General features: G+C 29.3%; 2 protein-coding genes across 2 annotated transcripts; one reads left to right on the top strand and one right to left on the bottom strand.

The window, feature by feature from the left end:
- Nucleotides 1-1993: 1993 nt before the first annotated feature.
- Nucleotides 1994-4495, top strand: LOC108780764 (thioredoxin domain-containing protein 17). The gene is made up of 3 exons (XM_018548577.1): nt 1994-2173; nt 3613-3694; nt 4336-4495. The coding sequence occupies exons 1-3, from the start codon at nt 2020-2022 to the stop codon at nt 4493-4495; spliced, it is 396 nt and encodes a 131-aa protein (XP_018404079.1). The 5' UTR covers nt 1994-2019.
- Nucleotides 4496-4892: 397 nt separating this feature from the next.
- LOC108781201 (SEC14-like protein 2) lies at nt 4893-22169 on the bottom strand. Its single transcript, XM_018549117.1, has 11 exons — nt 22116-22169; nt 18621-18748; nt 12692-12761; nt 11752-11795; nt 9147-9264; nt 7053-7262; nt 6895-6975; nt 6043-6242; nt 5396-5538; nt 5157-5311; nt 4893-5055 (listed from the first exon to the last, which is right to left on the bottom strand). Exons 2-11 carry the CDS (start codon nt 18663-18665, stop codon nt 4958-4960), a joined length of 1164 nt encoding a protein of 387 aa, XP_018404619.1. The 5' UTR covers nt 18666-18748; nt 22116-22169; the 3' UTR covers nt 4893-4957.
- Between the last annotated feature and the right edge of the window lie 4997 nt (nt 22170-27166).

Genomic DNA, 27166 nt, shown 5'->3' with positions numbered 1-27166 from the left:
CACCCGACACCTGGGAGATGAGAGAGATTCAGGCGCGCCGGATCACTCTCTCGCGTCCTCTCGCGCGCGCGAGATGTCAACACATGAAATCCGTACAGTCCTAGCGCGCCGTACGCGAAAGCAGCAGGCCGCCCCAGCAGGTACGAGCGGGGTATACGCGGAGCCGCACGACGAACGCGTTCGAGACTCGCTCGCAGATGGTCGCGGAGTGACGACGAGTGATGACGGGAACTCGATTCGCAGAACAAACCGAAATCACTCCTGTCCCGTCGCAACCACGCCGACTGCCGTGGAGAGGGGGAACACGAACCTCTCAGCCAATCGCGTCGCGCGTTGCCGCTCCCACGCACTAACCATGAGGCTTCCACGCGGCGGATTCGAATCGAGCATTCTCGACATTCCAAGTCGTCCATTTTTTTGGCTGCTTTTCATATTGCTTTCCATTTAGACAATCATTGCACCGACGTTGCTTTATCTTTAAGCGAGGCTCTCTTTCTCTCGGCTTTGGAGAGAAAGAGAGAGAGAGAGAGAGAGAGGGGTTGAGCTTCGCTTAAAGTCAAAATAATGTTAGTGCAATCGGATCTTAGTGATACAGTTGGCATAAACATCATTCTATCGTTCCTGACATTCAGCGAGTATAACAAACAAAAGACAGAACGATTTGTATTACCAAATAGAAAGCTGCTATATGTATTTTGAAACGAGATGAAAATTTACAAAAGTGAACGAATCTCTCTACTAGAATATTTATAATTTTATTGGTCAATATCTAATAAATTTATTCATTTTTTTGTAAATAAATTCATTTACTTTCCTTTCGTTTTAAGATACGCAATCAACCCCAGCCCAGATAACACAACTGATCCGTTTGAACTCAAAAAATATTCACCTTCTTAAGTTCTTTTTATGAATTAACATAATTTGTTTAAAATAAATTTAAAAAAAATATATATATATATACACAAATATATTATATACTTTTTATATACAAAAATATTACCTTCAATAAAAGTAATAATTAATTTGCACCGAAGTATAATTTACTTTTATATAATTAAAAGATCGAAAAATTAAGAAATAGAAAAAATAATGCTAATTGACGGTATAAAATTGAAATCTTTTTGGATTCTGCTATCTAAATATTCTTTTAGCTAAATGTCTTCTTATTTGTTTTACTTTCCGTTTTTCCTACCTGACATTGAAGAAAAATAGAAAAAAGAAACATTGTTCAGTTGGCAATAAGAATAGAATAATATCAATAGAAATGATTCTTTTGTGCAACCCCGTTTCAAAAAGATCTATAAAAGAAATGTCGTTTTCTTAAGAAAAGAATACATTGTCTGAAAATTTTTATACTCCTAAATATACACGAAAAAAAAAGAAAGTTTCATAATATAATACATAAGCGGGAATTGTTTTATTTTTTTTTTAATTCTGCTTGTTCTCATATCATAAATTTATCTTCGCGTCAATTGTTAAATATAATGCGTATACGGTCACAATTATCTCTCGCTCCCTAAAAGAATTGGAATGCCTGTCGAGTTTTCGTCACAAAGATCTTTGTTTAGACCATTTCGAGCGTTATTTCTTTCATCCCTCTTTTGTTCCCAGGAGCTATATCAAATTCTCGGAACGCAAATGCGTCATTCGTTCGCGAATAAAGATCCTCATCGCACGGTGTAACTATATACAATAATAGATCGCGCGCTTGCGAATTGTGCAATTTTGCGAAATTCGCAATGTATCGAATTCGAATGGAAAATCATTTTGCTTAATATTGTTGAATGATTTATATACGTTTTTGATACAATTCGATATGATTACTTATCGGTGTCGTTATCGCGCCGAACGTTGGATAACAATGATAACACGTTATTGTATATATTGCTGATAGAGATAACGTAAGTTCGCAAGAAGTATCCTCCTACAGGCGATAGAATTTCATACGTTTGCCGTCCGTCCGTCCGTACTTCTAAACAGACGCGAGCGCCGGGTCTTCTTCGCTCGTATTTGCCAAAAATGGTCCCATCGATTGAACGTCGATACGTGCAAGGATACGAGAAGTTTCTTGAAGTTACGAGTTCAGCAGATCCACAACAGCCTAATTACGTTCTGTTCACCGGTACAAAGCTGTCGGACACCGGCAAGAGTTGGTGTCCAGATTGCGTGGAAGGTGAGCTCCGGCAAGAGTTGGTGTCCAGATTGCGTGGAAGGTGAGCGATCTTCCTTTTTTTTTTTTTTTCGCATCGACATAACCTAACTCTTGAGTATTGTCGGATCTCTTTGAATAGCTCAGAATTGTCGGAGACGAATTTTACAAAAGTCTATTGTAAATTTGGATTTACTACTTGAATGGCAGGATGACGTCAAAAGACGTGATGGTGACGTCTAGTACTTCAAAATAGACGTCACTGTGTTCGGACGTCATCATTGATCGGGTTTAACGCTTCATGTACTTACCTATAAGTAGTTATTGCTTCTGACGCAAGAAGTGTCATGTAAGCGCTAGTTAATTCGATTGACTTTTAAAACACTCGTTTTAAAGCCGGATTTAATTAGTTTTTATATAACATCATTTATTTCGTTAGCGTTTACATATATATTTTACGTCAGTTGTCGATACTTACAGATATTACTAAATCTGATTAATAGTGGTGTATAAATGTATGTCACTGACGTCTAGTAAAGCAAAACAGACGTCACTACGTTGTCTTTTGATGTCTCTCTACTTGGGAAAATGTTAGCAAAATATGACAAAAGATGCTTTCTATTTAGTGACACAAACATTATTTTATTTTTCTAACTTTTGTAGCTGAAACAATTTGTAGCTGAAATGTTGGTTAGCTTTTTTAATTCATAAGAATGAATAAAGTGTCTCATACGCATTTATATCTAAATATATTCGAATATAATTTGGAAATCTCTTATCGAAGTATCACTTTTAGAAATTTAAATGGTAATGAAATGTAAACATTTGTAAAGTGATATAAAACTATTTAATCGAAAACAGCATTTTTGCAGTGTATCATGTTATTGACTTGCGTTATAGTTTGAAAGTATACGAATCAAACACTGAGTTGCACAGTACACTTGTATATATTGCTGGAAAGTATTCAAAATATGCCAACACAGTATATAACGGAAAATTAATTGCAGAATTCGAGCAGACTTCACTATTTTTTCTTATTATCTATATTATATATTTCATTGATTGCTGCATGTTCTAAAATTAAGTTAAATATCAATGTCAGATTTCTAAAATACAGGAAATATGATAGGAAATAATATGACTAATAATGAAACAATGCATGAGATATCTATTTCCGTAAATAAAAAATTTATCAATTATCCGAACTCTATTGCACTAGTCGTCATTTAGGACTTTCATATCAAGATATAAATATAAGAATAAGAAATTTATTTAAGAGAAAATTGAAATTTTATTAAATATTATATCTTCTCTTTAATTAATTTTAAGTTATACACTAATTTTTTATTTACTTTTATGCATATAATGTTGGAAAGAAGAAAATGCAAATATATATTAATGCTGATACAATTGGGTTTTAGGTTATCATTATATGTACTTAGAATTGCTTTATTTTCTTTCAGCTGAACCATTTATTGAAGCTGGTTTCGCAGATGCACCTCAGGGTACAGTATTACTGACAGTGGAGGTCGGGGACAGGGCATTGTAAGTATATAAAATATTTATACTATTGAATTGTTATTTTTATATGAATTATTATGTATAATACAAATATTGCAATTGTTATTTTCATATGAATTATTATGAGCGTATATTATGTAATAATTGTTATTTAATAACATAAAATAACATATAACATATGTATATAGATGTTATTTTAATTAATACAGGAAAAGTCTTAAAAAATATGGAAGATACAGGAAAACATTTTTCAAATTGTATGATCTGATGGGAAATAAAACAATAGAATTTTCGATAAAGTCAAATTTTTATAGACAAAGTTATGACCATTTTTAAAAAATAAAATTGTATGGTTTCTTTTACATATAATTTCTCTGTATTTTTATATGCAAAATAATTACAGAATTAATTACGTAATAATATCATAGAATTTCATTTTAAAAAGTGGCCTTTATATAACATAAAAAGAACGACTTTCTTGAAAAAAAAAAAAAAAAAAAGATTTTATTATTGTTTGTCCTCTTTTAATCCATAAAATTTTTATCTAAAGCATCTCTCCATATATCTTCCATATTTCTTGAGATATTTACTTATGGCAATTAAAATAGAACATACTGTATAATGTAAGAGAGAAAGTTTTAAAATACTTTTATACACTTTCCTAGCTGGAAAGATCCAAATTGTCCATTCAGGACAGATCGTTATACCAGGTTGAAGGTCTTGCCGACTTTAGTTAAATGGAGGACTGAGAAACGTTTAGAGGGTGATCAATTACTGAATCCTGAGCTTATCGAAATGTTACTGTCAGATGTAGATGTAGACTAAAAATATTTGTAATACATATTTCTATATTTTTTTTAATAAAAAATACATATTGAATTATAAATGTATATAAATCACATTCTCATGTACGATTGTATTGTTTATCTATTCTTTTTTATAATTATCCTTTTTACCCTACTTTGAAAAAAATGTCAAGAATACGAGTAAAGATTATCTAAATTTAACTAATGGGGTATATTTATTTTTTATGCATTGCATGCATATATGCTATAATTATTATTGTAATAATCGACCACTTTTGAGCAATAAAGAAAAAGAAATGCCAAACAAACAATCAATTAAAATATTGTTCTAAAATCTATAAATTACAAAGAATTTATTTTATATCTAAATTTACTATGAAATCGTGATGTAACATCCTTCCAAAATTTTAGCTTGATCTGTTACGAGTATGAAATATGAACAACTAATGGTATTGTAAATTTCCTAAAAGGATCCATTTTATTACATAATTGATGTCATTGTCGGTGGTAATATACGTACGGAATAATGAACCTTTTTATTCCTTAGAATACTGTAGGTATTGTCGAAAACGACGGAATCTGAAATAAATTTTAAACAATAAGAATCTTATTCGACCGTATATGTAAATAAAATTTAGAAAACAACGTTGTTATTTGCTGCTCAAGCAATATAGGCTTACAAATCGTTGGAGTTTCGCAAGTTAATAATCCAATTTCATCCGATTGATGGGACGCAACCCTCCGAATAGGTATAACTTCTGTTTTTGTACCATTAGTCTCGTCTTTTTTCAGAATTCCAAATTTGATGTCATGACCCTCGCTTCGAAATTCCCAACTGAAGGATATGAATATAAGGATATGAATTAAAAGAAAGAAACTTTCCCTTCCTATATGTTTGTAGTAAGGAAAATATATTTACCTTAAGATGGAACCCACTTCGGGTGCAGAAATATCGAATTCTAACTTTCCTCCTTTCCGAACGACGACGGTAGTATAATCCTCGTTTGGCTTATCCATATTTTTGGTGTATATTTCTTTAGGTATCTTACCACCTTGGCAGATCTGACAATAATTTTAATTATTATTTTTCGAAATAGTTTATACGATACATATTTTACATTTAAGGCTCTATTCACTGTAACTTAAGATTATAACATCAAAAGCGAGAAAAATACATTTAAAAAACTCTTGCAAACTATATTAAAATGAATTTTTAATATATTTTAAAAGAATTTTATTATGTGTTTTCTCGTTTCTGACATCATCAATCTAAAGATCCATGATGGTCAGAAGCCTTAACGAAACCTAAGTAGATTTATTATCACAAAGCCAAATAAATGTATCTTATAAAGCAAGATGTAAAAATTACAATAAAAAGCCAAATTTTTTGACGAGATTTACAGTTTTTTTAAATGAAAATTTTTGAGGAGAGGTATATTAATTTCAAATACTAGTATTTAAATTGAGGCGTAATTAAGCTTATTACAAAACATATATTCTATCGGAGTTTTCATTTCACCGGCTATTCCGTGTTTTGTGCGTAATTTTGAAAGAGATTTAAAATACTTTTGAAGTATATCTTGGGTTGCCGTCTGGATCTGTTAGTGTTCCACCATAATGGACAGGTAGTTGATCTTTTGATATGAGTTTAAGAATTGCTGCTTGCCATTTTATCGGCTCGGCTTTGTAGATTTGTATTTTTGACAAAGTATAGTCATCCATGAATTTCTTAATGATGGTAAAAGCGAAAGCAAAAACTCTTGGAGCTGCAACAATGCATACACAGTTCCTCTTCATGTTTCTAAAAATCTTCTAGATATGTCAGTTGTAAGTAATTTATCTTGAACAAAATTCAGACTACTTGACATTTCGAAGAGGAATGGAATTGAAAGAATGTCGGAATACCCAAAACTAATATGCATCTTTCAAGTATAATATATATGATCATGCTATGACTCATTGATGATCCATATTAAAAAAATTGTTATTAATGGGACAACATGAAACACGTTAAAACATATTTTTTGTATTGATATTTTATAAATAGTCCTTTTCAAAAACAAATTAATTTAATAATGAAAGAATGTTCAACTACAAACAAAAAAGAAAATCGATAAAGTGCAATAAGAATGCGACGCAGTTAGTATATAAGTATCATGTATAACTGTTGTCTTATTCTGAAGTTATATCATATATGTACATATGTATATCTCAACAGAGCAAAACAATTAAATAATACTACACGCATTATTTACGCACTAACAACCGCGTTGCACTTTCATTGTATTTTATTAATTTTCTTTTTCAGTTTTTTTTGACATCAGTATATCAAAGAATATTTTATTTCAAGCAGTAATAGATCACTGATATCTAAATACGTGCTAGTATATTATGATTATTATATTTTATTAAACTTACCGTTGATCAGGAAGCACATCTTTAAAATTTCCGGATAGTTTGCCTCGTACATTTGGATGAAGGTGATGACAAGCTCGCCAGCTATACCGATAAAACAATAACAGTAAAAAAAAAAAATAATAGAATGTATTAAGAAAAAATTTATGTCGTATTTTTACCTGGTTTCCACAAGTACTGCTTAAGATTAAATCCTTCCATGTCGAAGATAACGGTTAGTTGATTAGCAATCTGCCCATGTTTCTTGGATTGCTCCCTGGCTAATTTCAAATAACCATCTAACAATTTTATCATAAGTTTGACGAATTCCTTCTGTGTTATTACATGTAATGCTCCGTACATGTCCATACCAACAAATGGTACGATGATCACTGTAAAAATAATATACATATACATATAATAAAAAATAATATTAATTTTTAAAAAAGCACAAGCAAAGCATTTTATCGATTTCAAATTTTCATAATCTTTTTATGCTTGAAAGTTCTTTTGCTTTATTTATTACACTTTATCTTTTATATTCATAATATAAAAATATTACAAGTAAACGTTTAATATATTCAATGCAATAACAAAAATTCGGCGCAATTAAATAATAATTTTTTTGTCGATTTCAGATTTATAAACATGTATAAATAAAATCTGAATAAAAATTATTTTTATCGCCAATAAGAAAAATTTGTTCGAATTCAATCTAATTAAATAAAGAATTTTCGATAGTATCATATAAAGTCTTAAATAACAATTATTTTTTCAGTTAAAATACACTGGTGTGTTCGATATTTGATTCGAGTGTTAATGATATTTTTTTATCATGAGAGAAAAAGAAAAAGAGAAAATCAAAAAGATTCATTAAAAAGAATATTATGCTTCGAAATAATTGTGATCAAGGGTTTGTTAAATATATTTTTTATGAAGAAATTAAAAGAGAACCTTTGCGAGAGTTGAATGAAGACCTTGACCGGATTACTGAAATATTGAAACCTGTATTTCAGGTTCTAAACTAAAAGGAGGGAGTGTAAAAATGGCTAAAATTGGCCCTGAATGTACAGCTTCCATAGATTCATGGAATAATACTTACTTATCCAAGAAAGCTTGGGAAACCTTTCAAAAATAATAAAACAGGTCGTTTAAATGCTCTGCAAAGAAACTTATTTTGTTTCTAATAAACGATAACGAAATTAATGGTTTATTTACATCTAACACATGTTGGATCATGAAATATTATAAGAATATCCTACCAGGAAGATCTACACACTCACACATATATATGTATATATATAAGTGGTAAATATATGATATCTACATATATACGCCCAGCTTTTCTTTTATGATAAAAATATAAGCATAATTGATCTTTTGCATATTATTATGCAAAAAATTGGACAATGTGAAGGATAATTAAAGAAATCGCACAATTATATGATCAATTATATTACATAAATATAGGTTTTACATTAGATAATCGTGCGTGACCTGGAGTCAACGAACGGGGACGTGACGGTTACTGCCTCCATTTTTTTGTTTTATTATTTTTTTTGTTGATTCTTTATTTTTTATTTTTTTATGTTTTATCTTTACTTCATTATTTATTTTTTTTACATTTTATTCTTCTTTATTTTTATCGTTTTTATTCTTATACAACTATTCGTAATCTGTTCTTGTTAAGTCTTTCTTGTCATTAATTCTCTTCGGATTCAGATTGAGAAGTTTCAGATTGAAAAATATTTTGAAAATAATCTTCTATAACGATTCTGCTGGTAAAATGTAATTTATAAAAGCACGATATACATATCTTATAAATGATATTATACCCGAACTTTCACTGTAACTATATCGATGTCATTAAAGTGTATCAGCAAAATGTTTGCTCATTTAGTATAATATACACTTTGTAATTTTTATTTTTCTCGAATTTTTCTTACAATAACATTTTATAATATTTTTTGAATAATATGTATAGAGTTGGAAAAGTTACTTTACAAGTTATATTTATATGTTACTTTTTCTTATATAAGAAATTAAATACGATAAGTTCGGATATTTTATTTTTTTATATTATATTTATCATTTGTTTTATAATTTTGTATTACTTTTTGTATTACTATTTTTGTTACTCAATTTCTATAATAAATATTTAAGGAAAAATTTAAACACGTGAAGTAAAATCAAATGGATGTTATAAACGTAAAAAGGTTAAAGTAGATTTACGATGCAAAAATCGACCATACTGATTATAATAAAATAGATTTTACCTGGTGCTCCATCTTTGTCGAATCCACTTAATCCGTAAGGCAGGTACGGTTTTATTATTTCAGGTACTTCCCAATCGTCCAAATTATCAGCATCCCATTGTTTTCGCCATTGTATCGACTATATAAATAAATTTTGTTTTCATTTAATTATTACAGAATGTACATTGTGTAGTAATTAAAATTATCAAAACAACAAGATAATCAATAGGCTTATTGTAAGATTTTCAATCGAAAAAAAATATTATTTTTAGTAAACTTAACAATTTGTTGAACACAAGATTTGACTTAAATCGGACGTTACCACCACGGTATTTTATACTTCACACTTAAATAATTTATATTTTGTGTGCGCTACCATTATGTATGTAACTTTTATATTTAATTAATTTTCTTTGTACTGAAGAGGACCTGAACCGAAGGTCGTAACGAATAAGATTTATTATTCATTTCGAATAAATTTTATATAAAAAACACACTGATAACTTGTGTCGGCTCATATTGGTATTTTAAAATTATCAATGTTTTTTTATATATATTTCTGATATTATATTGATAAATACGTGTTTTGTTATATTGTATTTTTATTATTTCGGATATTTTACATTATTTACAACAATATCTATACTGTATGGATATACATATGCCGGCATTTTTATTTTAATTAGATTTTAATTAATCTTAAATAATTTAATCAAGAGATTTTTCAATAACTTTTATTTTTTATTCAATAGCGCAAAATTAAAAGTGCAACATATAATGTTTATATTACAATACGTGAAATATTTCCATATGAATTTTTTTTCTTTGTAACATTAATATATTGTGAAAGTTAAATTTCTTTTATAAAAAAACGATAATAGATTAATTGGAATCTAAACATATCAGTTGTTTATTGCTTGACTCACTCAAAACAGATGTACATGATAGAAAAGTGTTACATTTTAAATAAATTGGCGATATATAAATAAAAAAAATTAATTTTTTTAAATTATAACAGTGTTATAAATCATTTAAAATTCTTAGGTTATCGTGATGTAAGTAGATCAGTGCACTCCTCATTCTGATGAAGTGAACAGCAAGGTTCACAAAACGTTGGCATGGATTAGTAACGGATAAAGATAGGGCGATGACCCGCAAACGTTCTAGTATTTTTGATGTAAGTAGGTCAAAACATATTTAAATTTGTTATAAAAGTTACGCAATAATATCATTTCGTATAAAATTATTAAATATAAAAATATATGTAAAAAATATAATATGTATTTAGTTCAACCAAATATTACGCTTATAACAGAAATTTGAAATAATTTTATTGTTCCGTGCTATTTTTTTCACACGTGTAATATCTGTGTAAAAGAATACGGCTTGTAGGTTTATATGTTACGGTATAACATGTGCCGTTGGAACGTCTTCAGTCAGTGCTGAGGTATCCGAAGACACACTAAAGATGAAAGAAATATTTCTCATAATTTACAGTTAACGATTTCAGGAATAACGGGGTTTCACGCGGAATAGAAAGTGAAAAAGGATAATTTTCTGAAGAAATTACTTCGGAAGATATTGAGTCGTATCATAGATCCTCGGTTTTCAATCATTGTGAAACTTCTCAACGCAAGAGTACAGATGGTGACTTCGCGAACGTGCTTCAGAGAATCAGCACATTACTTTCGACTTACAAAATGGTATGTACAGAGTGCAACTTTCTATTTCATATAAAACATCTATGAGAACAAAAAAGCGGGACCGTTGACAGCAAATCCTCAATATCCGATACGAATCCGGAAGGATACTTTCTTTAATTTAATCGCGATAGAATTAACTGCGATTATTTTGAATCATGTAACAATTATTTGATCGTTACTTACGCATAAAAAGATCATTAAATTATCGTCTTCACATTAATAAATAATGCAAAACATTAAATCTATTATGTTTGTTACATATTAAATTTATATATGTATATACAAATATATTATTGAACATGTATTGTGTACATTAATTAATCTTTATTTTTTTATCATTAAATCAAAGAATACTTACAAAAAATAGAACATTTACATTTATCTATCTATTTTTGTTTGATGTATGACCTTTGATGAAATAACGTTTCTGTTGGAGGAGACGGATTAACAATGAGATGATGAAGTTGTCTTGACATTGTCGATCGGTATTCAGTTCCGATCAATAGAACTCCACTCACAAAAAATAGATGAGGATTTCTCATCGAGATACAATACACAAAAGAAGTTTTTAGAATGTAACGAACTGTGACGCGATTCACTAAGTTTACGCCTGCCGCGTTAATATTTAATGACTCGCGAGTAATTCACGTGGCAGAGAAATTTAAAAGGCTCGGTGACCGTATCCGGAACGTGTTTCACCAGACTTTCTCAATTGGATTCGCCTGCGTTTTGTGTAATACGAATAGTGAATCTAATCTGCGGGAACGGAGGTCGAGTAGGTAACTAACGTAGCGTCCATAGACCGAGTAATGCAAAAATATACATGTACTTTATTTAGATTTAAGATATAAGTGAAATGTTATGAGTATTAGATACACAATTGCGATATAAAAAAAAACATGTTTTTACACAATTATACTTACATCTCTCAGCATTTTTTCGGCTGCAGTTGAATTCCATTTTCGCGCTAAAAAAAAAAAAACAAATTTATTTCAATTTACATTTTGTAAATGATATATTTCTAAGAACTATTTGAATTATCGGTAAAAAAAAGTATCGCTTATATGTAAATCTACGATACTTATAATTTATCAAAGACATCTATATTTCAACAAGGATGGCGAATATTAGTGCAAAATTTATTCATTTATTATGGTGTAATTTGCATATAATATAAAATAAAATTTATTCGTATATTATTATGCATATGACAACATAAAAAAATGATAAAAAATATTCAGTTTTACTCACGTAGTCACAAAGTTGTTGCATTACTTATTTAAAATTAAATTTATTAAATTATATTATTTTAATGAAAAATATTGTTTAAATATACATTGAAAACATTTTCACTATTTATTGGCGTATATGAGTCTTGGCAATTTATATGACTCACAATTCTGGAAGTAGCTAATGATAACCGATAATGTCGAGTTTCCGCAATTTTGTAGTTCCATTTCAAAACAGTTTAATAACTTCGTTAAGTGCCGCTTCGGAACATATGTACACATACAAAACAAGTAAAAGACAATGGATGTCGTGTCAATTTCTATATATGGATATTTCTCACGATACGCATGACTACGTTATGTACACATAATACAGGATAAAACATTTATCGAAATCACGAAGCATAGTTTCTCATTGTTAGATAATGGTCGTGTTTCAGTAGAAAAAGCAGCTTTGTAACTGTTGTAAAATTCTTTAATATAATATATTGGTCTTGCCTTTATAGTTCCTCACTAGATCTAAATATGTACATCAATCATATTCAAGAATTTCACAACAGTTGCAAAGATATTTTTTTTGCTGAATGCAGCCATTATTAATTGGTTATCAGGTAGAAAATGCGGAGGGCCATACCTCTTAACCAGCGAAGCAGAAAGTAGTCATCGTGGTGTGGCTGTAAGATGTCTTGCACTGACCGTCGGAACTGCACAAAAAGAGAAGAAAGGAAATATTTAGATCTGCTTTGTTTATTTTCTATATATACATTATATAACAATCGAAAGCGTACACTTTTGATTGCACAATTTTATGACAATAATAAGATTAATTGAAAACAATTTTATGATTGATTTTATGATATGATTATTATAATTTCATTTGATCTTGTCTGAGTGTTTACAAATCGAACGTGAGAATGAAGATAATATAAAAACTAAGAATATTAAGTTACTTTATAAATATGTATGATGTGCGCACATTATAAGCAATTAAATGTTTATTTTCATTAAAACGTAACATGTTTACGTAAAGATTATATTATACGTTTTTCTCTCTCTCTCTAGAAATAGTGCGCACTAACTTTGTTCACGTTGCTTGGAATCGTCGTTGCACCGCAAGGTTTTTCAACGTGCGATTCTTAATTATGATTTATAGGAAACAAATGCTACCGTGTGATATAATAATAATGATGATGTACGCGAGCGTGAGGAAGTGAAACTTCCGTGTCGACTCTTGTAATTATCAATGTTATCTCCGCGAAATAAAGAAAGAGAGAGATAAAAGACATCTCTGTACCGAGTTGTTACATTATTATTAAACCTAATCAGTGTCTACTTTCACTTAAATCTATAGGATATCACAGAGAGCGTAGAGTTTGATGATGTTAATATTTATCTTGCATATATTCTATATATATATATATATAAGATGTTCATCTTCAAGAATATAATTTGTTTTACAATTCAGTTGATTTTCATTGTTCTAATGATTTTAGTTTTTCTCTTTATATTGCGTAAATATATTATCATGAACTAAAATAGAATTCACATTTTTCCTCGATAAGCATTCGTACATGATTAAAAGTCGCTTCTTAAAAGTTACTTTAAAACTTTAAAGATAATTTTGCGCATGAATTTATTTATTTATGGATATCGCCTTGAACAAAATGTGAAATGCATATGCATCTATTGGTGAAATATTTTTATTTATAAAAAGGAAAGGAAAGAAGAGAAAAGGAATATTGTTTTGTGCCATCAAGTTAATCAATGTGAATCTTTTTCTTAACAAACAAAATTATTTGCATAATTACTCGTATTTGTCGAATTGTCAAAACATGTAATTTCCTTGATGGTAGTACTTAGAATATACAGTAAATACAGCATATGACAAGAAAGTATTGCTGCAAGGTGGAAACAATTTTCGACTGGATTTCGAGTCTACGAGAGTAGCATAAACTGTATATGTTTATATACATATAATGAAAGTTTTTAGTAGAGCTGAATAGTTGAACAAGATTAAAGCGTATAGCAGTTAAAATTCTTCTTACGAATAGGAAGGAAAATCTTGCTAATTATTCTATTAAAAAATTGCGAATTGTGTGTGTGTTTCGTCACAAAATAATTGCCCATTGCATGCATGAAATAATCGAAATGATATGATAAGAATATTATTGTCGATCTCTTGTATGAAAGATGTTATGACATTGATCTTATTTCTTAATGAATAAGAATAAAAAAAAGAATGTAAACAGGAGTAAGAGGATCAGAATAGGTCACACATCGTCATCATAATTATCGAACGACAAGTAAACCGGTTTTTCTCTTTTGAAGAACTTGTCTGTAATTGCGATTTTTTTTCTCCGCATGTACGTCGGCTAAAGTTAATGGTATTGTGCATAATGAACACAAAAAGTTCTTTCACACCGATTCGAATATAGTCTTGGTGCGCTGAGTGTGAAACGCTAAGCGGAAAAAAACACATAGGCTCTAATCGAACTTTACAGATGCTATCAGTGTAGCTTTTTTATTCGCTGTTTATTTTAAGTGCAAGAAGTAATAAAAAAGAGCAAACATATCTTTGACGTATATATATTAGTTCCATGATGCTAACTATATCCGTACATTTTGGGAGATTTGTCGAATTCTCAATGAAGGTCGCGCATGTTTAATTTTTGTCATATCTACTAGGAAGCCATTTACAGCGAAACGATAACAATCAACAGTATAAATGCAATATTTTTCTCGATACAATTTCTATTGTTTTTTACAATGAAATCGAGAACAAGTTACTTGGAAGTAGAGATGAAATAGAAATCAAGGATTTGTCATGAGAAACTTTCTCGAAAGTAAATTACGAAACAAATAATTGATTTTGGAAAAAAGACTATTTACGTGAATTACGTAAAATATTATATATATTGCAATTCGCTATAAGTTATAGGAAGTATCAGAAATACACTGTGAAGCAATATTTCTTTACAGTCAGTTATGATAGCTCTATTACGGAACAATATCTATAGACTAAATGAAAAATTTATATGGTTTTGTAGTAAACATTACGAGCATTAAACATGTAGCAAAAATATTGTATACATTTTTCACGAAATTATGAATGCAATACCATTCAATATTTTTATTCTCCGAACAGCATATGACATAGAAAAGAAAATTAGAAAAATTAGGCGAGTACTTATTAATTAATGTATTATTCTGATACGATATTATTAATGATATTATTAAAATACAAGATACGTAATCAAAGTCTCTCTTAAAATTTTGTAATAAATTACATAAAAATAATTCCAACGTGAAATTTTCAAAGATATTCAGACGACTTTTAGAAATATTATATGCTTAAATTTTCTTTTCTTAATGAACATGATTTTAAAAATAATTGAATTAACATTTTATTTTATTAATTATAAAATATTAATTAATTTATGGTCATTAGCTTGAAATAGAGAGAACAGGATAATGTTGAAAGAAATGAAAAATCTCGTAAACACGTTATGCAAATATATTAACAGTTAATATTTTTCCCGTTTTATTATTAATAATTTACTTAATTATTTATTTACAATTTCTGTAAATTTCCAAGATACTTCTCAATTGCAAAGATGCTTTGATAATTGCATAAAAAAAGCGAATATTATTTTTAAGACCATATAACATGTTTATTAAATTTTGCATTTTTCTTTCGACATTTTCCCTTGTTTACCTATACTGCCTATACAGTTAGTGACTAATATTGCAAATTTCAACTGATATTTCCAAGACATTTTGTACGATTGCTTCACTCAAATGGATTGGGCCGAGAAGAAGTCATTTTATGCATATACACGTCGCGATAGCTATCTTGTTTATTTTTGCATCGATGTCGTAATTCAAGACGGTGCAGCGCGGGCGCTCGGATTTACGTATGCATTGAGGACTCTTGAAGTGTGCAAGATTTACATGTGCTCAATTGTCTTTAGTCGCGAGACTGTGTGATAGTTTCCAAACATAAAAGATGAAAGTGTCGCCACATCACCGCAACGTTTTCCTCTCGAGCGACAGGAAAAAAAACAATAGTTAATTTAACTGGTCACGTTAATTGGTGTTAAATGAGTAAAACAAAGCAACTTAATAAATTTTTTTAATGTATATATCACGAACTGTATGTTTTACTCTTTTCTTTTTGTTAGTGACGCATAAAGTTGACATAAAAAAACCTGATTAATATCGAAACAAGGTCGTAAATCGAAAGGCAATCGGCAAGTCCGAGGACAACTCTTTTCTTACGGTGCAATCGGAAAAGTGCCAATCTCTTCGCGATCCGCTGCATCTTGCTGCTTGAAATAAGTGCTCGACTGCTTACTATCCGTTCTAGATATCAGAGGTGAATGATCACCAGGTTGTAAGAAGACTAAAGCAGTTTCTCTACGCGCATTGAAGTGTTTGCCGTATCGCGTGTAACAAAATTTTCAACCCTATTGAGAAATCGTGTCAATAAATCTGGATTAACCTGATACCCTTGAGAAATCTTTACCGAACCAGTGCGTATAATTTCTTTTAAAGACATTGAAATTTTTTTACAATCTGTTTTAACGTACAAGGCTTTTTACGAAAATTATATTTTTAAAAGTTTAAAAGTATCTTATAAAAATTTCACAGCGCATTTATTTTCATGGCATTTTTGTTAATAAAACTAACAGTTAATATGATACTTTTTAATATTAAATTTGTTTTTCTTTTTATAATTTTAAAGAGAAGCAGATTTGACAAAAATATGAATACTTCTTTATATTTAAAAAGAATATAATTATTTACTTTATCAGGTTCTCCATTTTACTCCTGTGCGTTTTATTAATATCTCAAATTTTAATAAAAAATTTTCATTTAAATAAATCTTTCTTCAGTTTTTGTTGTTTTGTTTTATCGAGAAGAAAAGAAAAACAGATTGCTAAAAATTTAAAGGATTTATTTGAAAAAATTTGCTATGCTGATTAATCATGAGTGTCAACATCTATACTTATCAACTGTATTTATGTGCATGCCTCTTAATTGAATTGTCAATTTGTCAAGTATCTAATAAATGTCAATTTTTTAGATTTATGTGATAACTAACGCTATTATATCAATGTATATTGCATCGTTTACGTGATATATTGATATTTCTGTTGACGCGGATGTTGTAAATATTTCTGAACGATCTCGAGTAATCCTGAAGATGAATATTTGTTTAGAATTTCATATATGGAAATATATTTATAGAGCGTTATTATACACACATATAATATTATCATTTTTACATATGTATATGTATAAGATAATGCAGAAACTCGGGAATAATAAATAAATAAGCATTATATACACTATGCAATATATTATAATAAACATTTCTTTTCTTTAAACCGTCGCATAACATTTATTTCTTTATTTAAATGTATTAGTCATACCAAAATAAAATTTTAATAATTATCATGCTTATTTATTTTTTAGATTCACGAAAAATATTTCAAGTGTAGCAGACAACTTTTAGTCTTTCAAATGACCTTGTAATTTATCCTTCCTAGAGGAAAGAAAAAGTGATACTCGGTTAACAAGTTTTGTCTATACGTTAATTAAAATTCTCTATAAAAACGATTAAAAAATCTTAATAAATATAAACTAGTTATGAACTCTTTTTGTTCAAAACAAATTAACAATCATAAATTAAAAGGCTATAAAAAAACGATTAATTAATATTAACTCAAGAAATCATTGAAGTTCTGCAATTCATTAGCATTCGAGAAATAATAAGAATTGTTTGAACTTTTTTTATTGCATTATAGTTTTGGAACAATTAAATATTATTCTGGTAATCTAATTATTTTGATTAATAATTATGTGTACGTATTCGCTGTTTTTATGTTATCCATATTGCTTACTAATAATAAATTTATAAGCACAGACTTATATTTTTTCATATCGTTATATATGTTTTCTATTATTTATAATTGTGGAAGATATTTTTCATTTCTATGAGGAAAAAACTAAGCTATGAATACCAACATAAAATAAATATATGATATACTTTATTTATACAAAAAAACTGTGCTTGTTATTGTGCTTATTTAATATAAAATTATTTAAAATAATATATAATAAAATAGTACGTTTATATATAAATATATCGAAATTTTATCACTATCAGCAACATAACTTTGGAAGATCTCTGATAGATTTTGAACGTTTGACCTTACTGGCATGAGTAGGAAGAAAATCCTTGAAATTGAGTGTAAACAATAACCTTCTCTTTCAAAGATGTCGTAATTTAATTAAGGTTTAAAATAGTAGTTTTCATTGATAATATCTATTTTTAGACATCTATTTTAGACATCTAATAATTTAGATATTAATATTTTTTATTTTTTTTTATCAAGCAAGATGTAAACTATTAAAAATGAGAGCATTATATTATACTAGTAGAAAATATGATTTAGTATCCGTGAAATTCAACATTTTAAGATAATTATTAACATACTGTACTTCCTACTTTTTAACGTTTTCCTGTTTAGAATAAATAATATTTTTTTGGGACTTACCTTCATCAATGCAAATCGTTGATCGTCTGCCAATTTTAAAGACATTTTTGTTGTTTGTCAGTCTAAATGTCTCTTAAGTTATCGACAGATCGTTTCTTTGTATTCGCAGTCGACCTATATATCTGCAGCTGGAATTAAAAAATAGATATCTATATATAATGCATATTAACTGTTACAGTAAATTTTTTTTAGGAATGAAGTATCTTCATGTACATATCTATTTTCATATCTTTTGCGATTACATAAGTATGTGATAATATATATGACATTGTTGTTGGAGAGAGAGAGAATAATTATTATTACATGAAAACGCTTATATATATCGATATTAAATCACAAAAATATTTTATAATAATAGGAAAAAAAGGGCTACAAGTCACAAATTCGTTATTAACTAATATACGTAGTCCCCCCAAGATTGTGCGCCGAACAATCGTCGGTCTTGAAACGCAACTCTAATAATCTAAAAATATTGTAAATAATTAAATCTTCTAATTATTTCTTACGTAGTCCCCTCAAGGAATTTTATATTTGATGACGTCGTTTGTATTGATCAAAGTTTAAGGAAAATATGCAATTCATGAATATTTCTAATCGATAAACAGAATTAATTCAAACAGTATAGAGCCAATGTTCTAAACAATAAAACATGAAGATCTGTATTACTATTTCTTTAATTATGATAAATGAAAATTATATATTGGCAATCCACTAATTGCCCCAAATTAAATGACTAATTATAAAATTTGCGTTTATTATCAGATGCGGTTAAATTATTAGTTGTAATTTTAATTTAATATTATCATATGTTTGAATTATACACAAAGAGATAAATAAATATGAAGAATATAACAATTCTTTTATCGATAGTGTACGTTATATTTGCGTCGATTAAGATTAAAGTTCAAGAGAAACAATATCGTATCATAGAAATGAGATGATCTGGTTGTTTCTTTAAAGAGATATACCATATATTATATATATTTTTATATTGTATATTTTATATACATATACAGAGTGTTCAGTGAAAGTGGCAATCTCGATAGTGTGTTGAATTTAAAAATAAAGGTTGAAAGGTGATTATCCATCTGTTTCATGTGGACTACACACGCAATAAAAAAAATTAAAAAAAAAATTTTTTATTAAAAAAGTCAAGATCATCTTGAATTTTTTAAATAGCACCATACAATTTTTTTTCTATAATGTAGAAATCTTCAAGACGAATTCAACACACTATCGAGATTGCCACTTTCATTGATGTTTTATTGATTTTATTGATATATACATATAGATCCATAAGTGACAATCTCGATAGTGCGTTGAATTCGTCTTGAAGATCCCTATAATATTATAGAAAAAAATTGTGATGCTATTTCAAAAATTCAAGATGACTTTGACTTTTTTAATAAAAAAATTTTTTTTAATTTTTTTATCGCATGTTACATGCGCTAAAAATTAGCCCGCATGAAACAGATGGATAATCACCTTTCAACCTTTATTTTTAATTGTCAGAAGTGTCTAAAAAATCGTGAGGACCGTTACGTTAAATACCCTGTATACGTTATATTTTGAGATATGATATATATATATATATCACATGTTAAAGTGTAACAAAAAATATAAAGAGGATATGTTAGAAATAAATTTTAGCTGTTTTTGACTAAATAGTAAGAAATTTCGAGAGGTATATATAGAGGTAAGTTATATATCTCATTAAAATTTATTTAAGCGAATTGAATGATATGTCGCTTATCATGGGTAAATATCGGAAACATTGTTTGAAAGTGTTATCTTTGAGTTATACATATATTTAAATAATACAATCCTTAATTCTCGAGATATCTCGATGTCTTACTTTACTTCTCTTTCCCTCTTTTTCTTTATTAATAAATACAATAGCATTTATTGTCTTCAATTACGACTTTGTCTCACGTTCTTATTGTTTGTCTAAGAAATAATATATTATATTACTCAATTTTGCATAAGTATTTATAAATTTTTTAATTTGCTATGTAAGTTTTACATTTCAGTATTTCTTCATATATTAGCCAAAAGTTTTTATTTTCTTTTCATGGATTGTTCTCTTATTACGTCTAAATATTTGTATAAAATTTGATCACATTTTCTTATTGATTTAGTAGTTACATGATTTTTGTTCGTTTTTATTTTTATGTAAAATCGTATTATGCAAAATCGTAAAATTTTATATTTATTTGTAAATTTAATGAGAAAGTAGAATTAAGAGATTAAATAAAATTTTGTACATATATCAAAAACTAATATCTTTAATTGGGTCTTACACTATCAATAATATCGTCAAGTTTCAATAAATATTGTGCAAATATAATATATAAATGTAATATGTAAATGTAATATTGATAAATGTAGACTATCTCTAGATTCAGATTTTTTCATTCTCGAATAGCAATATCTCCTATCACAGAGCGATAATGATAGTAGAGATTTAATAAGGATAAATTACGCGTTTCTATAATGTTCTCAATGTCGGTTCAGAAAAAATGAGGTTGAATCATATCACTCTTTCTCTTTCTAAAATACCAAGAGAAGAGATCGAAAAGAGATGCTGATTCAATTCTTTTTAACGAAGCACAGATTAGGGAATACGTGGTCTATTTTTATTGCGCCTATGACTAAATTGTTTTGTTCTTTGTAATTGGTTTGAAGGCATATTCACGACTATACGTGTATATACTTTGATTATTAATATATTTTTGATAACAAATATTAATATAATATATTTGATAATAAATATAATATACTTTTGATAATAAACCTTTGATAACAAAAAATATTTAAAAAATTTGTGGTTTTTATAATTTTGATAATTTTCAGTTGATATTTTTTAGGCTGCGTTCGTTTTTCACGCTTATGCGCTGTATGAAGCTCCATTCTATCTTTTTTTCTACAAGTAATAATGATGAGATGAAGTTTACAGTGTGAAAAATGAACACAGTCATAGTATAGTTCAAATATTCTTAATTGTGACGAATGACAATTATTGACAATTCGTTAATCACCCCAAAACGAGTGGCTAATTATAAAATTAATAAAATTAATATTAGCTTTATTGGATCACGCAATCGTAGTTAAATTACTACTTGTATAGTTTTTGTTGATGATTATTATAATTGAATACACGGAGGAATAAAATATGAGCAATAGTTTGTGTATGCTCTACACAATAAACGCTTATATTCCGTAGAATGTAAACCAATTGTCATTGACACTTGTCATTATCATCACAACTTCGTCATGCTATAAATAAAATGTCTAATAAGAAAATTTTACACAGAATAAGTCGGCATAATTTTAGAAAAAAACATTCCATTTTTTACACAATATATAAATATTTTCCTATATATGTATCGTTCAAGTTATCGTCACAAACGCGTTTTTTTTAACGTTTACTAGCTGGAAATATGCGATACCAAAAAGGGATTTGCTAAATTCAAAAAGTTATCAGAAATTACGAACACTCCTCGAAGATATCGAAGATCACTTGATGAACACGAACCCGGAGACCACTTCGAACCCGCGATTGCGACTGTTCGGCATCGACTGTGCTGGCTGTGTTCAGGTTGACGCGGCAACAGGTGTCTGTTGCAGCGACCGCGATTGCTACGCGTCTGTGCATGCGTGCATGCGTTCGCACGCGCCTTCACTCGACGCGATCACACTTACGAAGGTGAGACGTCACGAGGCGAACAGTACCGAAGGAATGGTATACCGGCTTGTTCTCGACCATGGCGAATTTCCAACCGCCCCACTATCGGATCGCTTACGCCAGCCACCTTCGCCGTCGCCGCGACGTTGTTCGGTGGAGCTGGTCTACGTAAAGTGAACGCGCGATCCTGTCTCCGTTCAGAAACTCGATCGACAAGCTCTTACACTCGAGCTCCAGTTCTCCGACCTGGTCCTCACGCAGAGAGAACACTGAATCACTGGAACACCTAAAAATTTAGAGAGATATATAAATCTGAAAATAATTTTGTTAATCTATCAAAATATTTTTGAAGGAAACTCAAGCATGTGGTGGTGAGCAATATTGCAAAAAAAAGTTTGATATTTTAGTGATTTACTGGAGCGTCCTGCGTAATTATAGTATATCTCGATAGTCCAATAAAATTTATTTTCAAATTTATATATCTAGTTAAATTTTTAGATTTTTAGACAGTAAAACTTGTTGTGCATGCAGTTGTGTTTCGACATCGCGACCGGACGCAGGCATGTATTCGACATTAAGCGTCCGTCACTACCACCATCACCATCACAGAATGAGGTCCATGCAGTTGGTGCGGCGCGATTGCATCGTGCTCTGGCGATGATGCAGTGCCGAACGTTTGCGCATTGTCATATAAAGCGGCGTCTACAATAAGATTTTCAGGCGTAAAACTTGAGCTTTAAGCCTTAAGTTGTAAGAAAGTGACCGATCACAATCGAATGTGTAGAGAATAATCGACTATGATCGGTCAGTTTTTTACGCTTCAAACTTAAAGCTTAAGTTTTGCGTCTTTAAAATCTCATAGCAGACAATGCTTAACGCGTTCCTAACATTCTCTGCTAAACGGAATGTATTACACATAGAAGCAGAAGAAGTCTAAAGTGGATTTGAGTTGGACTGAATGTCAACTTTTAGTCGACTAAAAGACGACAGATACCCTGATTATAGTTAGGTGTCAGTTAATTAGCCAGTGTAGTCGACTTTAAGCCGACAATCATCTATAACTTTATTTTAATAGTCTCTGCTATAAATGTCAACTTTGAAAGTCGATAAAAAAAAACTTAAGTTGATAAAAAAATGTCGACCATCAGTCGACCAATAGTCAAGCGTGCTGTGTGGATATTTATAAACATAGCACACTCATGTTTTGCTTTTTTCTACTAATATTCTTGCGGCATGATGCGAAATCTGCGTTTTTATCTGACTCGGCTACTAACTTAAGAATTTACGAGCGTCTTCGCGATGTACCTACACGCATGGAATGACATGTATCAGAGGTTCATCTTGAGAATTTATAGGCTGCATTCGGCGCTCTAAATGCCATCGTTCAATTTAGCGATTCGTTTATCTTATCTAATCATATCCAATCTCGAGTCACAAGTTTGTAAGTATATTATGTGATTATTTTGAACAACGACGTTCGGACTTTAAAATCTCACTGTCCGCGCACATCGGATTTTAATCCGAGAAATCGCTGTAAAAAAAAATTGTACTGATTGTCATGCGTACTTCAGGAGAAATCGTAATATAACTTGGCTTCAAGGTCAGTTTAAATGCCTGACAAGTTGAGCACCAATGTAATCGTTCTCCATCTCTCGCAGTAATCATATATGATTCTCCGTAACGGAAGATTCAACCTGATCCGCACATAAGTGGAAATTTTCTAGTCGACACACGACACTGTAAATAGTAGGTAACTAATTCTTCATGTGCGCCTCTCTGTCACGCTTTTACTGTGACATGAATTGCGTCGCAAGTGCAAGCGAAACGAGACATCGCTGCGCTTCGTTAATTCAGCAGTCGAAATTTTGTCTGACGTGGAATGTTTACTGGATCATCGTGACAAATAAAGAAGAATGAGATTAAAGACGTATGTGTCACATTTAAAAACACTTGAGCACCATTCTTTTATTAGTTTAAAAATTATCTTTTGTCTTGATTTTTTTGATGCAAAATAGATTTTCTGTAAATTATTATTTGCAAATTGAATAAGGAAGTAACGTTATTATAAGAATTAATTGAAGATTTTGGCGCGGTTTTACCAGAATTTTATGTATGTGTGTGTGTATAAAATCACACACATCGAAATAAACACATACTAAAGTCTGCGTTTTAAACGAAAATAATAAATTTTTCTCGCATAAAATTCATTCTCATCGGTTCTGTCCTAAATTATAATTAAAAGCTATAAGTCAAATTCAGTTTTAATCGTGATTGCATTGATTAACCGATGCTTTTAAATTAGCGATTGCAATTGATCGTATGCTGGCGGAAGCAGCCATCACATTGCTATTTAATCTTTCAATAGATTATTGAAGGTTTCTTTTTTAACTTTCTTTTTTGATAACATTAAGTATACACACAAAGTACTGTCCTTGTATACAACGTAAGCTAAAAATAAAAATGCTCAGCATGTTGCAAAAAAGGAAGTGAAACCTGTTATATTTTTCTGATTATATTTTTAATCTTATTTAAATTTTATTATAATATTCATATATGTATATATATTGAGTCAAGTGAAAAAACATGAATTTAGTAAAGTATTAAAATTTATGTGTAAAATTGAAATAAAAATGTGCTGCACAATACGATGTAAAAAAAAAATAAATACATAGGTAAATGTTTTTTTTAAAGCAAGATATGATAATTTATATATAGATAATGTCAATAATTTAATGCATGAATTTAGATATCCAAGCATGTATTCAAGCACATACGTGCTTTAATAAGTGCCAAAATTTCCGTATATAATAAATATTAATGACTTGCAGGTACAAATTAACAATGGAAAAAGAACGATAAAAGTTAGTTAGCATGAATAATGCGCAGTTTTTATAGATAAGATGAAGTTTTTTAATGATTTAATAAGTTACATGATAAATCATAAAAATTTACAAACCGGAAGTTTTGACATAAATTTTTCTTATAAGGAAAAAATAAATTAAAATCGGAATAACCGCATTATTCTAGTTTCTTTTCATAGAAGATGATGATGAGCCACGTCCGGTTTATAATATTTTAATTATCTACATATATCTGTATATCGATTGACTTATTGAATTATTATATATATATGCAGAGATTTTTATCTATAAAGATCGTTTACTGCGCTGACCATCGGACTTTTTAAATTTAAATTAAGTATATATGTATATATATCGAGGGCCATTATTGTTGTTATTATTATTATTATTTGCATTATGTTTGCATATACGCTACGCAAGTTACGAAACTTAGAGAATGCTGCCTGAGAATTATTATAATTGTTAATTGATTGTCTTTTTTTCTCGAGTTTTCGGCTGCAGGAAACTTCGCTTTTTTGAACGAGAAGATCTCCGACCGGTGGACAAAAAAAATGTTCAGCTAATTGTTCTAAATTCTAATGATCTTTTTTCGCAATGTGTGTATCAATTTTTTTGATCACCTCTTCTTGTAGAGAAAGCATTATAAAAACGAATTTTGTTAATAGTAATCAATCTCCGGCAGAATAGTGTGAGATCTTCGAAGAATATCTACCGAAATATTATTTGAAATATGGTAACCATGTTATTAATATATTATATTCGATTTTAAAAAAATAATATTTACATTAATTTTTTTTTTGAAATTCTATTAAAAATTATTTGCATTACGTGGATCTGATATTATGCTGTAGATTTGTAGAATTAATTTTTACTACGAATAAGAAATGGAAATAGATAAGTTACAGCGAGAATATATGCGATAATGAGCGTGTCTAATTGATCCCATTAATCAGATTTTATCGCTCGTGTATGTATTATATTTCTTTTGTGTCATTTCCATTCAGACTGTATAAATTTGTTATTCTTCAACGAGGATTCATTATATCACAACAGCATCATGCATGGTTCTGGTGGCGTTATCTGTCGACAAATGCGAGTACTGCTTTCGCATTGAACATCGAACCTGATCATCATTTGATTTGACTTCCATACTTTATGAATTCTATCATTCGAAATTTTTGGACAAATATATCAGACGCGCCAAAATTTATAGCAACGATTCAAAATGACATAATACGAAACCGCAAAATTTCAGTCGGTTGATATTTATTTTTAACAATAGGATTTCATGTCATATAAAATAATTATAATACAAATAACAACATATGTATGATTTATGACTCATAAACAGAATTTTTGCGACTAAAGATATAGCAAAACAATTTTCTAAAAATTAAGTAAAAAGAAGTTATTTATAAATTTTTATTTTAAGTAATAGTTTCTCTCTCTCTCTCTCTCTCTATAATATAAAGATTTTATATAAATTAGTATTTAGATAGTCATCTATACATATCAGTAAACGCTGTAAAGTGCGCGCGTATCAGTGCTCATTAATATTATCGCGATTCACGGAAATGTATCTAAATATAATTTGTAATTGGTTATATTTAAATTTTAATTATTTCAAAAATTTACTACTTAAAATTTACAAATAATTTTTTTATTACATTTTTTGAAAACTATCTAGTTATAGAATTTTATGTTGCAAATTTTGAGGCACTCCGTATAATTACGTATACATCTATATGCGTTTTTTTGAACATATATTAATATATTCTTATAATCACCCTTAAATCCATGTGTGACTTTCACAGAAATCTAGTATTGGCTAACATTGAGAGAGAGAGAGAGAGAGAGAGAGAGAGAGAGAGAGAGAGAGCGAGAGAGAGAGAGAGAGAGAGAGATTAGAGAAAAGCGAACTTTGCGTTATTGACACGAGATGTAAAATATCGTATAATAGAAATATATTAAATTTAGACGGAGTTGAATTTTTTTATGAT

This window comes from Cyphomyrmex costatus, unplaced genomic scaffold (assembly GCF_001594065.2).
Source record: "Cyphomyrmex costatus isolate MS0001 unplaced genomic scaffold, Ccosl1.0 scaffold123, whole genome shotgun sequence".
NCBI lineage: Eukaryota > Metazoa > Arthropoda > Insecta > Hymenoptera > Formicidae > Cyphomyrmex > Cyphomyrmex costatus.
The sequence above is the reverse complement of the archived record's forward strand: the minus strand, read 5'-3'. Positions and strand labels throughout refer to the sequence as shown.